Raw genomic sequence first — 13,355 nt, 5'->3', positions numbered from 1 at the left:
AGAAAAGGTGTATTTCTGGGGGAGAAGAGTAAGACAGCATCGCAGCTGGCCTTTGGGACTTAATGGGACATCTGCTATATCCTCCGTATCCTTGCAACCAAACATCAGCTTTGACCTAGGGAGAAAATGCGTTCCTCCAGCAGTTCTGTCAAAGTGGCCTCCTGAGGCACTGTTTCCAAAGCTTTCAGAGTAAGGGCAGGAAGAGTATTTGTTGCTCGTGCCTAGTCCGTTCTGCACTGCAGCGCTTCCCCCCACACACAATAGGCATTCTTTCTGGTGTCTGGGTAGAGGTGTGTTTGATGTCCCATGAGCAGAGGAGCATTTTGGGCAAGAGCGTCCCTAGCAAAAGAACCGAGGAAGGATGGAAACTTGGGGAATCCTGTCAGCAAAGATCTTAAAGCTGTTCTTCTCTTAAAAGACGAGCCTGCCTTTACTTTGCTTTTAATACCGAGTCAGAAGGTGACAAAGACCATCTTGACGCCCTACCCCTTTATGCATTGCTCTCCACAGCTCAATGAACTTTCGCAGCAGCTGGAGATGGAGTCTGGAAAATGCAGGCAGCTAGAAGCACAAGATTGCGACCTGCAAGAAGAGCTGTCTGCTCTGCGTGGGTCTCAGGAGAAAATGAAGAAGAGCAATGGCCAGCTGCAAGAAGAGGTGGCATGCATCAAAGCTCTTCTGAAGACTTACAAGGTGGGTCACAGGCAAAAGCAACAGCATGAGACAGAGATAAGAAAGAGCCTGACAAGGAACAAGTGCTCGGACCAGAAGTCGCAGGTGATGTTTGTATTTGGGGTCTGGCCCCTCATTCTTTCTGTGAGGCGTTGTTCTCCACAGGCACAGAAGTCCCTGTGAATTGTGTATGGAGCCTTTGGAAAAGGCTTACAAGCAGAGGACTGTCTTACAGAGACAGAAGTGTCTTAGCACTGACTCTGAAGTAAGAACAGAGTGCTGAGAACTGGTGTCCTCCAGACTAAAATGAATGGTTGACCTGTGGGAGTTTCCGGCTTCTGCCTTCACTGCTGGTGGTAGTGAGGAGGCAAGTGGCCTCCCCTGAGTGAGGCTGGGCCCTTGAAACTGGCTATGCGAAAGGTAAAGGTGAGCTCTGGATTCTGCACGCTTTTGTGATTTCTTTTTTTGTCTATTCATGTCCATACCTCTGTTGTTCTTTTCTATGGTCCTTCTTGTATTGTGAGTTGTCTGTTCTCTCCTTGATGCTCCTTCTGTTGTCATACATAGCAGGTGAACGCAGAGCAGTTGTCATTGTGGGTCAAAATGAACGTGCAGAGCAGTATCTGCAAGGGCACACTGAGGGCAGGCTGCTCTGTGGAGGAAGGACGAGCTGAGAGTCACAGCAAGGATGGCGGGCTCAGTGGCTTCACAGGCCATGGCACAGGTCCACAGCATTTTCCGGGTCTGGCAGGTGGAACTCCACCTGTCTGAAGTTGGCTTTGCCCAAGATCACTTCGAGAGCCCTGTCTTAGGAGTTGAGCCAGTGATGCTTTTGTAACTTACCGCTCACCAGCAGCTGTCTCAACCCGTCTTTCCCTAGCCATGGGCACCCTGAAGTAGAGGTCCAAGAAGTGCTTTTGAGCTGCCGTGGGTGTCTTGTTCAGGTGCATGGAACCCTTGATCTAGATTTCCCCTGGTTACTGAGAGGTGCTGCTAAGGCACACGTGTGCTTTAGAAGGTATTGTAGAAGGAGTCAAGTGCCCTTGTGGTGGCTCATTCTTAGTCCAAAGGCTCGTAGCATTCTCGTGGCTTCACTGCCATTAGAAGAGTTCTCTTAAATGACAGGGAATGGCATTGTGTTTAGGCAGTGTAAAATGAAGATTAAGTTTCTGGGTTTTTGTTTGTTTTTATTTTTTGTTTGTGTTTGTTTTGAGGGATTTTTGTTTGTTCGTTTTCTATCTATTTATAAAAGGCAGGAACCTCCCGAGTGTATTTTTAGAAGGTATAGAAAAGGTGTGTTTCTGGGGGAGAAGAGTAAGACAGCATCGCAGCTGGCCTTTGGGACTTAATGGGACATCTGCTATATCCTCCGTATCCTTGCAACCAAACATCAGCTTTGACCTAGGGAGAAAATGCGTTCCTCCAGCAGTTCTGTCAAAGTGGCCTCCTGAGGCACTGTTTCCAAAGCTTTCAGAGTAAGGGCAGGAAGAGTATTTGTTGCTCGTGCATAGTCCATTCTGCACTGCAGCGCTTCCCCCCACACACAATAGGCATTCTTTCTGGTGTCTGGGTAGAGGTGTGTTTGATGTCCCATGAGCAGAGGAGCATTTTGGGCAAGAGCGTCCCTAGCAAAAGAACCGAGGAAGGATGGAAACTTGGGGAATCCTGTCAGCAAAGATCTTAAAGCTGTTCTTCTCTTAAAAGACGAGCCTGCCTTTACTTTGCTTTTAATACCGAGTCAGAAGGTGACAAAGACCATCTTGACGCCCTACCCCTTTATGCATTGCTCTCCACAGCTCAATGAACTTTCGCAGCAGCTGGAGATGGAGTCTGGAAAACGCAGGCAGCTAGAAGCACAAGATTGCGACCTGCAAGAAGAGCTGTCTGCTCTGCGTGGGTCTCAGGAAAAAATGAAGAAGAGCAATGGCCAGCTGCAAGAAGAGGTGGCATGCATCAAAGCTCTTCTGAAGACTTACAAGGTGGGTCACAGGCAAAAGCAACAGCATGAGACAGAGATAAGAAAGAGCCTGACAAGGAACAAGTGCTCGGACCAGAAGTCGTAGGTGATGTTTGTATTTGGGGTCTTGCCCCTCATTCTTTCTGTGAGGCGTTGTTCTCCACAGGCACAGAAGTCCCTGTGAATTGTGTATGGAGCCTTTGGAAAAGGCTTACAAGCAGAGGACTGTCTTACAGAGACAGAAGTGTCTTAGCACTGACTCTGAAGTAAGAACAGAGTGCTGAGAACTGGTGTCCTCCAGACTAAAATGAATGGTTGACTTGTGGGAGTTTCCGGCTTCTGCCTTCACTGCTGGTGGTAGTGAGGAGGCAAGTGGCCTCCCCTGAGTGAGGCTGGGCCCTTGAAACTGGCTATGCGAAAGGTAAAGGTGAGCTCTGGATTCTGCACGCTTTTGTGATTTCTTTTTTTGTCTATTCATGTCCATACCTCTGTTGTTCTTTTCTATGGTCCTTCTTGTATTGTGAGTTGTCTGTTCTCTCCTTGATGCTCCTTCTGTTGTCATACATAGCAGGTGAACGCAGAGCAGTTGTCATTGTGGGTCAAAATGAACGTGCAGAGCAGTATCTGCAAGGGCACACTGAGGGCAGGCTGCTCTGTGGAGGAAGGACGAGCTGAGAGTCACAGCAAGGATGGCGGGCTCAGTGGCTTCACAGGCCATGGCACAGGTCCACAGCATTTTCCGGGTCTGGCAGGTGGAACTCCACCTGTCTGAAGTTGGCTTTGCCCAAGATCACTTCCAGAGCCCTGTCTTAGGAGTTGAGCCAGTGATGCTTTTGTAACTTACCGCTCACCAGCAGCTGTCTCAACCCGTCTTTCCCTAGCCATGGGCACCCTGAAGTAGAGGTCCAAGAAGTGCTTTTGAGCTGCCGTGGGTGTCTTGTTCAGGTGCATGGAACCCTTGATCTAGATTTCCCCTGGTTACTGAGAGGTGCTGCTAAGGCACACGTGTGCTTTAGAAGGTATTGTAGAAGGAGTCAAGTGCCCTTGTGGTGGCTCATTCTTAGTCCAAAGGCTCGTAGCATTCTCGTGGCTTCACTGCCATTAGAAGAGTTCTCTTAAATGACAGGGAATGGCATTGTGTTTAGGCAGTGTAAAATGAAGATTAAGTTTCCGGGTTTTTGTTTGTTTTTATTATTCGTTTGTGTTTGTTTTGAGGGATTTTTGTTTGTTCGTTTTCTATCTATTTATAAAAGGCAGGAACCTCCCGAGTGTATTTTTAGAAGGTATAGAAAAGGTGTATTTCTGGGGGAGAAGAGTAAGACAGCATCGCAGCTGGCCTTTGGGACTTAATGGGACATCTGCTATATCCTCCGTATCCTCCGTATCCTTGCAACCAAACATCAGCTTTGACCTAGAGAGAAAATGCGTTCCTCCAGCAGTTCTGTCAAAGTGGCCTCCTGAGGCACTGTTTCCAAAGCTTTCAGAGTAAGGGCAGGAAGAGTATTTGTTGCTCGTGCCTAGTCCGTTCTGCACTGCAGCGCTTCCCCCCACACACAATAGGCATTCTTTCTGGTGTCTGGGTAGAGGTGTGTTTGATGTCCCATGAGCAGAGGAGCAGTTTGGGGAAGAGCGTCCCTAGCAAAAGAACCGAGGAAGGATGGAAACTTGGGGAATCCTGTCAGCAAAGATCTTAAAGCTGTTCTTCTCTTAAAAGACGAGCCTGCCTTTACTTTGCTTTTAATACCGAGTCAGAAGGTGACAAAGACCATCTTGACGCCCTACCCCTTTATGCATTGCTCTCCACAGCTCAATGAACTTTCGCAGCAGCTGGAGATGGAGTCTGGAAAATGCAGGCAGCTAGAAGCACAAAATTGCGACCTGCAAGAAGAGCTGTCTGCTCTGCGTGGGTCTCAGGAAAAAATGGAGAAGAGCAATGGCCAGCTGCAAGAAGAGGTGGCATGCATCAAAGCTCTTCTGAAGACTTACAAGGTGGGTCACAGGCAAAAGCAACAGCATGAGACAGAGATAAGAAAGAGCCTGACAAGGAACAAGTGCTCGGACCAGAAGTCGCAGGTGATGTTTGTATTTGGGGTCTGGCCCCTCATTCTTTCTGTGAGGCGTTGTTCTCCACAGGCACAGAAGTCCCTGTGAATTGTGTATGGAGCCTTTGGAAAAGGCTTACAAGCAGAGGACTGTCTTACAGAGACAGAAGTGTCTTAGCACTGACTCTGAAGTAAGAACAGAGTGCTGAGAACTGGTGTCCTCCAGACTAAAATGAATGGTTGACCTGTGGAAGTTTCCGGCTTCTGCCTTCACTGCTGGTGGTAGTGAGGAGGCAAGTGGCCTCCCCTGAGTGAGGCTGGGCCCTTGAAACTGGCTATGCGAAAGGTAAAGGTGAGCTCTGGATTCTGCACGCTTTTGTGATTTCTTTTTTTGTCTATTCATGTCCATACCTCTGTTGTTCTTTTCTATGGTCCTTCTTGTATTGTGAGTTGTCTGTTCTCTCCTTGATGCTCCTTCTGTTGTCATACATAGCAGGTGAACGCAGAGCAGTTGTCATTGTGGGTCAAAATGAACGTGCAGAGCAGTATCTGCAAGGGCACACTGAGGGCAGGCTGCTCTGTGGAGGAAGGACGAGCTGAGAGTCACAGCAAGGATGGCGGGCTCAGTGGCTTCACAGGCCATGGCACAGGTCCACAGCATTTTCCGGGTCTGGCAGGTGGAACTCCACCTGTCTGAAGTTGGCTTTGCCCAAGATCACTTCGAGAGCCCTGTCTTAGGAGTTGAGCCAGTGATGCTTTTGTAACTTACCGCTCACCAGCAGCCGTCTCAACCCGTCTTTCCCTAGCCATGGGCACCCTGAAGTAGAGGTCCAAGAAGTGCTTTTGAGCTGCCGTGGGTGTCTTGTTCAGGTGCATGGGACCCTTGATCTAGATTTCCCCTGGTTACTGAGAGGTGCTGCTAAGGCACACGTGTGCTTTAGAAGGTATTGTAGAAGGAGTCAAGTGCCCTTGTGGTGGCTCATTCTTAGTCCAAAGGCTCGTAGCATTCTCGTGGCTTCACTGCCATTAGAAGAGTTCTCTTAAATGACAGGGAATGGCATTGTGTTTAGGCAGTGTAAAATGAAGATTAAGTTTCCGGGTTTTTGTTTGTTTTTATTTTTTGTTTGTGTTTGTTTTGAGGGATTTTTGTTTGTTCGTTTTCTATCTATTTATAAAAGGCAGGAACCTCCCGAGTGTATTTTTAGAAGGTATAGAAAAGGTGTATTTCTGGGGGAGAAGAGTAAGACAGCATCGCAGCTGGCCTTTGGGACTTAATGGGACATCTGCTATATCCTCCGTATCCTTGCAACCAAACATCAGCTTTGACCTAGAGAGAAAATGCCTTCCTCCAGCAGTTCTGTCAAAGTGGCCTCCTGAGGCACTGTTTCCAAAGCTTTCAGAGTAAGGGCAGGAAGAGTATTTGTTGCTCGTGCCTAGTCCGTTCTGCACTGCAGCGCTTCCCCCCACACACAATAGGCATTCTTTCTGGTGTCTGGGTAGAGGTGTGTTTGATGTCCCATGAGCAGAGGAGCAGTTTGGGGAAGAGCGTCCCTAGCAAAAGAACCGAGGAAGGATGGAAACTTGGGGAATCCTGTCAGCAAAGATCTTAAAGCTGTTCTTCTCTTAAAAGACGAGCCTGCCTTTACTTTGCTTTTAATACCGAGTCAGAAGGTGACAAAGACCATCTTGACGCCCTACCCCTTTATGCATTGCTCTCCACAGCTCAATGAACTTTCGCAGCAGCTGGAGATGGAGTCTGGAAAATGCAGGCAGCTAGAAGCACAAAATTGCGACCTGCAAGAAGAGCTGTCTGCTCTGCGTGGGTCTCAGGAAAAAATGGAGAAGAGCAATGGCCAGCTGCAAGAAGAGGTGGCATGCATCAAAGCTCTTCTGAAGACTTACAAGGTGGGTCACAGGCAAAAGCAACAGCATGAGACAGAGATAAGAAAGAGCCTGACAAGGAACAAGTGCTCGGACCAGAAGTCGCAGGTGATGTTTGTATTTGGGGTCTTGCCCCTCATTCTTTCTGTGAGGCGTTGTTCTCCACAGGCACAGAAGTCCCTGTGAATTGTGTATGGAGCCTTTGGAAAAGGCTTACTTTCTCTTCCAGACTAAAATGAATGGTTGACCTGTGGGAGTTTCCAGCTTCTGCCTTCACTGCTGGTGGTAGTGAGGAGGCAAGTGGCCTCCCCTTAGTGAGGCTGGGCCCTTGAAACTGGGTATGTGTGACTGATGGGGGGATGGTTCTCTTCTTCTTTGTGGTGATGGAAATTTCATTATCTGCTTCAGACACAGGCAGCCTCTCCAGACGTGCAAGAACTGACAAGATCCCCTCCTTGCACTTCGCTGGGAAAGAGCCCAAAGCACAGAAGCAGAGATGCTGACTCTGAAGAGGAGGATGTTAGGGAAAAGACACCACAAGATCATACTTTTCCATATGAGTCCATGCAGGAAAGACTGGAAAATTACAGGTACTACTATCTGGAGGAAGTAAACCTCAGAAGATGCCTACAAAAGGACCTCAAAAGGTATGTCTGGACGTTTTTTGGAGTGAGAGCAAGATGCTGCTTTTTCCCTGTACGTTTTCTTCCCAACATCCCTTTTTTTTGTCTGGTCAGCATTATGTCAGTAAATATGCCTAAAAAGGCATATTGATAAAAGACTCCTCTGCAAACCTTCCTCTTTTTTAGAACTGCCTTCATAATGCTTCAGTGTTCCCGCAGTGCCATCACTGGTCGTGGCATTACAAAAGCATTTTTGAAGTTGGCATCGTCTTAACATGTGGTCTTCTGGCCACTCTGATAATGTGTTCCTCATTGTAACGTTCTCTGCGATATAAGGCAGAGAAGCGAAATTGCCTGTCCTATTGTCCTGTCTGCAAACATGAATGCTTGAATAATATGGGCCTTCTAGAGAGCAGAATCTCTGAATCTGCTGATTCAATCTCTCTGAATTTTTCAGAACTCGTCAGAAACTAGCTGAAGTCAAAGCTCAGCTCCACCAGAAGCACCACTGAAGCCTGCGTGGCTAAGGTCAGCATTCATAAATGTTATTCTCAACCCCTCTTAAAGCATATCTGTGAGCAAGCTTACGCTTCTGAGCCTCAAGTTAGAATCCCTTTGTGGTTCCAAAACACACCTTCTTTATGCTAAAACAACTGCTAAGCATCAGAAGAGTACACAACTGTATGGGGGCGGGCTGAAGACCTCTGGTCATTGCGGGGTGTGCAAAATACAGAGTGCCCTTCTTCTTCTGCAAAGCCGTAAGGGAAAGAGTGAAGGGAAAGAAAGGGAGAATAGACAAAATAACCGTACAAATGGTAATAGGAGAACAGGCACCAGACAAAGACATGCCGCACTGAAGGCTGCGTTAGGGCCTGGTTGCAGCAAGAAGATGTTTGCCTTTTCAAAGGCAGATCCTTTTCAACGTTTTCAAGGTGAATGCGGAAGCTGTATTTTAGGAGTAGTGTTCCAAAGAATGCCCAGTTTGAATGCTTAGAGAGTAGGGACACTTGAGGATGAAGAGGGCTGCAGAGGACTAGAGTCTAACACTGATGAGCAAGAGTCATTTGCAGGTTCCCTCACAACGTTCTGTGTGTAGCCTGTGGTATTTCCTTCACTAACTTCTGGAATACTGGTAATTGGAGGTGAAAAGGTGTTCCTGCCTTGTGCATTTTCTTCTTATTGTGTGTTTCCCTGTTTTCACAGCTGGATATCATTACTGATCAGATGAAGGCGGAGCAGACAAAGTCCCAGTCCAGAAAACAAGCCATAGTTCTACCAAGATGGAAGATGACTGCCAACACTTGCCTTCTGCCCCGTAATTCGGGCAGTTTCCAGGCCGTGAGCAAAAGCAGCCATTGCCCCCACCACGCTGGCAAGAACGCAGCGGTTCTGTGCAGATAACAGCCTGCCTTTAATTCCAAGTTCTGTCGCCCGCCTTGGCATTTAATAAACCATGTCACGTAGTGTGGGTCTTTGTCTGTTCCCTTCTCCCTTACGGACTTTGCTTCTCCTCTCCCATGCCCATGTGACTGTTCCCTCTGATTCCTTCTGCTCGTCTCTCTTACTGACCAGGAGCATCCTGTGAACATCAAATGTATTTTTTCCGTTGTGGGAAGCAGACCAACCCTCTTGCAGATGTGTCCTGTGAGTTACACAGTACCAAGGGAAACTCCTGGGTGAACTAGGGACAAGGGCTTGGGATGGAAAAAGGGAGAATACACAAAGACAGAGGTGTCATTTGCCTCTTGTGGCTGGAAATGGTTCCCTTGCAAAAGGGATAGCCCACGACAAGCGGGGGACCTCAACCACACTGTCCATGAGGCTGGCAGAGAGCTTTAATGCTGCGGCCAGATTTCTGAATGCAGGGGAAATGATTTGTAGGCTTCAAACCAGCATCCTCTGAGCAAGGTGTTCTCCTGGGAAGAAGACCCGGGCTCCCCCATATAAAGAGATCTTCTGCCACTCATCTGGCAAATTCAGGGAGGGCTGAAGGCAGAGGAAAACACCACCTGCGCACCCACTCCATCCAGCAATTGCCCCAATCCCCTGAAGTCCCTTTTAATAGTCTCCAGGCTTCTCTCAGCAATTTCATCACTGCCACCCTGAATTCCCACTAATGGGTAATAATCGGAGGGGGGCTAACGAGGTCAGGAAGTTTCCTGGTAATGTCCTTGACCCGAGCCCCAGGTAGGCTGCAGACTTCCCTACGGGTAGGGTCGAGCTGACATATGGGGCCCTCTGTTCCCTTCAGAAGGGAGTCGCCTACAACCATTACCCTTCTTTCCTTCTTGTTGGAGGAAGTCTTGAGGCGTGGAGTCAACTTGCTGGGTCCTTGCGGCTCCCTTGACTGCCTCCAGCGGCCTCGATGCGGAAAATCGCCTGCCCGCCGCGATCCACTCTCCGCAACAGCACGCGACTGCCTTGGACTGCAAACCTCTATGGAGGGAGCAAAAGAAGGGGGCAGGGGGAAGTTCTCATTCCCTGTGAAGGAGTTACTTCGCAAGACCCCTTGTTTGCCTGTGGAGTGACTGTGGGACACACCTCTGTGGTGGTTTTACTCAGGTGGGCAGCTGAGCTCCATCACAACCGCTCACTCACTCCCACTCCTCAAAGGGAAAAGGGAGAGAAAATACGATGAAAAGGGCTCAAGGGTTGAGACAAGAACAGGGAGTTCACTCAACAGCTATTGTGAAGGGCAAAACAAACTCAGAGTATGGAAATTAGTAAAATCTATTGGCTGTTACTTAGTAACAAGCCAGAGAAGTGAGAAACAAAGGAAAGAAACCAAAGCCAACTTCGTCCCACCCACCCTCTTCCACCTCCTCCCCCTGAGCAGCACGGGGGAATGGGGGCTGCGGTCAGTCTGAAGCCAGGGATAGAAGAATGGGGGCTTGCTTAATCATGTTAATGATTAATGATTAAAGGATTTATCTGTGAAAGCAACACAATTGACGCTCAGGACGTATGTCTTGACACTGAGCAAGGTGTTTTCCACTTTGAAATTCATCCAAATACTAGTCAAAAGACTGTGCTTATATATTGGTCAAGGCTGTGTGTGTTTAAGAACTGCTTGTGCTTTTGCAGAAGTAGATAAGGAGAATATTACTCTCCCTAGCAAAAATCATTCTAACTTTTGTATCTGTAACTTTGTTAGAATTGTCGGGTGTGATTTTTATATTTGGCACCAGTGGTATCCCACCAGTTGATCAAGTCTAACAATACAATATAAACAAGGTGCTGGTCATCACTGGTGGGACACAATCTTCGGGTGGTCACCAACGGCAAATGGCATTCTCAATACATTGTGTCACCCGATCGTAGTCATATTGACCTTAGTTGGTATGAGTCTTGTATTGTATGTAATTATACTACTCTGGAACTGGAGAATGTTATACCGCATAGCCATGCTGACTTCTTTGTTGCACGTCCATGGTATGGCATTAAGTGATCAGTACCAAGTTGGGAATCTTTGCTGCGAGTAAAAGAATTTACTAATCTTCTAGAAAGGGGGGACTGAAGCCAGGGATAGAAGATCGGGGGCTTGCTTGATCGTATTAATGATTTCTAAATAAAACAATTGTAATTATTAAAGCCAGGAATGAAAGAAAGGGGGCTTGCTTAATTGCTTTAAAATAGATATTGCTGCGTGTCTTTGCTTACTGCTGTGCAAATTAATCGAAACAAGGAGTCTTGGGGCCCCTCACAGAAGATGTTTCCTGACAAAAATGGGGAACCTGTCTCAAAAACCAGCTGAGACCGACCTTGTGGTTTGGACAAGAGCCAAGGGGCAGCTGAGTCTGTACAAAGGCACGGGGTCAACTAGTGGTGATGAAGAGGAGTTATCGGACTTCATTCCCACGACCCCCCGACGACCACCACCAGAAGGCACTGCGCAGGCGCAGATGGGAGGAGTTTATGGAAATGACTTCTTGGAGCTAATTTTAATACAAAGCGGGGATAGGTTAGGCATACGCATAAGCGTATTGGGAAACTTCATGCATATGTAACTTTTTACTGCATATAACCAAAGCAAGTTGCCGCGTTAAGGTGCGCGTGCCTTTGGGGGCTATCCTGCATGTGACCGGCGCCAAAATAAACCACATGCCTACTTTATAACTTATTTGTGTTGAGTTATAGTCTTCTTCCATGAACCAAGTCCCTGATGCTTTGTCTCCACCGCTCCTTCACGGTCACTCTCTGCCCCAGCTCCACGTGGGGTCCCTCCCATGAGATGCCATCCTTCCAGAACTGAGCAGGACTGCTGCCCACAGGCAGCAACTCTTCAAGAACTGCTCCCACATGGCTCCGTACCATGGGGTCCGTCCGTCAGGAGCAAACTGCTCCAGCACGAGTCCCACACGGGCGGCAGCTCCCCTGAGAACCCCTGCTCCTGCGTGGGCTCCTCTCCACGGGCTGCAGCTCCGGCCCGGGGCCTGCTCCTGCGGGGGCTCTCCATGGGCCGCAGCCTCCTCCAGGCCACATCCACCTGCTCCACCGGGGGCTCCTCCACGGGCTGCAGCGTGGAGATCTGCTCCATGTGGGACCCATGGGCTGCAGGGGAACAGCCTGCTCCATCGGGGGCCTCTCCATAGGCCACAGGGGAACTTCAGCTCTGGCACCTGGAGCACCTCCTTCCCTCCTTGTCCACTGAGCTTGGTGTCTGTAGGGCTGGTTCTCACTCCTCCCTCTCCCAGCTGATGTTGTTCCACAGTTTTGTTTGTTTGTTTGTCTTCCCTTTCTTAAATATGCTTTCACAGATGCACAAACAGCAATTTTTGGCTCATCTCTGGCCAGCATCAGGTCCCTTTGGAGCCAACGGAATCTGGCCCTTATCTAACATGGGCATCTTCTGGACTCTTCTCACAGAGGCTACCCCTGCAGCGCCCTGCAAATAAAACCTTGCTATGTAAACCCAATACTCCTATAGGAAGAGATCTTCTGCCATTCCTCTGGCAAATTCGGGGAGGGCCCTCTGCACCCAGACGGTCTGGAGCACGAGGACACCTTCAGCCGCTGTCACCAACCCAGCGACAGCACTGTGGCAGCACAAGTGAAGAATGGCCCCGCAGGAGCTGGATGTCAGGGGGGACCTGTCCGCCGCCGGGAGGCGGCGGCTGCCCCTTCCTCTTCCTCCCGAAGCTGAAAATCTTCTTCATGCCGAGGTGGGGGGGCGGCATTTAGGGACAGGCAACCGGCGGCGCTTCCCCCGGCTCCGCGCCCTGCCCGCCCGCCGCGGGGCGGCTCTCCGCATGCGCAGCCCGGCCGCGGCCGCCTCCATTTTGTGATAGCGCCGCGGGGGCTCCGCTCAACGGCTGCTGCGGCAGCGGCGTGCGGAGGGGGTTAATTGTGGGGCCGCTGATGAGCTTAATGAGCATGTCACAGTGTAAGGAGAGGGGGTTGGGGGATCTTCTTCAGTAATAGGTAGGGAAGAGTGGCGAAACCTTGCAGTAAGAAAGTGTAAGTTGTGAGTAGTGATTCAAAGATCATAAATCCAATTTCTTTAAGTGATTTATTCTTTATTGACGGCGCCGGATGCACGGGGGATCTTTCCGCCTATCGTGCATCCCGAAGTGAAAAGCCGTCCCAAATTTATACATCACAGTGATTAATATTTTATTAACGCCTATACATATTCATTATCTAACCCCGCCTACTCTCGCTTCTCATGCTAATCAGTTTTTTTGTGTCCTGCGCCTGCGCAGATCCTCTCAGTGGTCTTGGGCAGGGGTCGTCGAGCTGTGGTCGGTGGTCTCAGAGAGGAAGGCCATAAGTCTTCCTCACAGTGTACTTTTCACCCTTGGTCAGGATTCTGCTGAATTAGCTTTCTTCCTAACCGCAAGGACTGTTTTTTCTTCGAATCTTCTGCTCATTATTTTCTTATCTTGGATTCCAATGTCTTGTTCGAGATATATTGCCCGTATGTCCTATTTTGAGATACATTGTCCATACATCTGCTTCCTGCCCTACACCTAATGTTCTGTTCTCCTTTAATAGTTTCATTCTTAACCCTTTCTTATCTGGAATCGCCTCAGCTTCCCTAATCAATCCCCCCTTTTCTTTTCCCCATGCAAATTCTTTTGCATTGCATGCCCTTATCATTAGCAGTATCGCAGTGACATACATACAAATATTCCTACTACCAATAACATAACCAGATCAGTAAAAACTTGTTCTAACTAT

The 13,355-nt window shown here is 48.7% G+C and overlaps 1 protein-coding gene across 2 annotated transcripts in view; it reads left to right on the top strand.

The window, feature by feature from the left end:
• The window catches only part of LOC308194648 (uncharacterized protein), a 33,257-nt gene extending 24,619 nt beyond the window's left edge, over nucleotides 1–8,638 (top strand). Inside the window, exons 16-19 of one of the 2 annotated variants that reach the window (XM_080590796.1) lie at nucleotides 4,436–4,618; nucleotides 6,961–7,199; nucleotides 7,633–7,703; nucleotides 8,379–8,638. In XM_080590796.1, coding sequence (XP_080446922.1) covers nucleotides 4,436–4,618; nucleotides 6,961–7,199; nucleotides 7,633–7,687 — 477 coding nt within the window. In that variant the 3' untranslated portion in view covers nucleotides 7,688–7,703; nucleotides 8,379–8,638. Of the gene's footprint in view, nucleotides 1–2,468; nucleotides 2,652–4,435; nucleotides 4,619–6,960; nucleotides 7,200–7,632; nucleotides 7,704–8,378 lie in introns of both variants that reach the window. The other variant, XM_080590797.1, reaches the window with a different exon arrangement.
• Nucleotides 8,639–13,355: the final 4,717 nt, after the last annotated feature.

The sequence above is a fragment of the Anser brachyrhynchus genome, assembly GCF_964034855.1.
Source record: "Anser brachyrhynchus genome assembly, chromosome: 1".
NCBI lineage: Eukaryota > Metazoa > Chordata > Aves > Anseriformes > Anatidae > Anser > Anser brachyrhynchus.
Note: the sequence above shows the minus strand (reverse complement) of the source record. Positions and strands in the feature narration are given on the sequence as shown.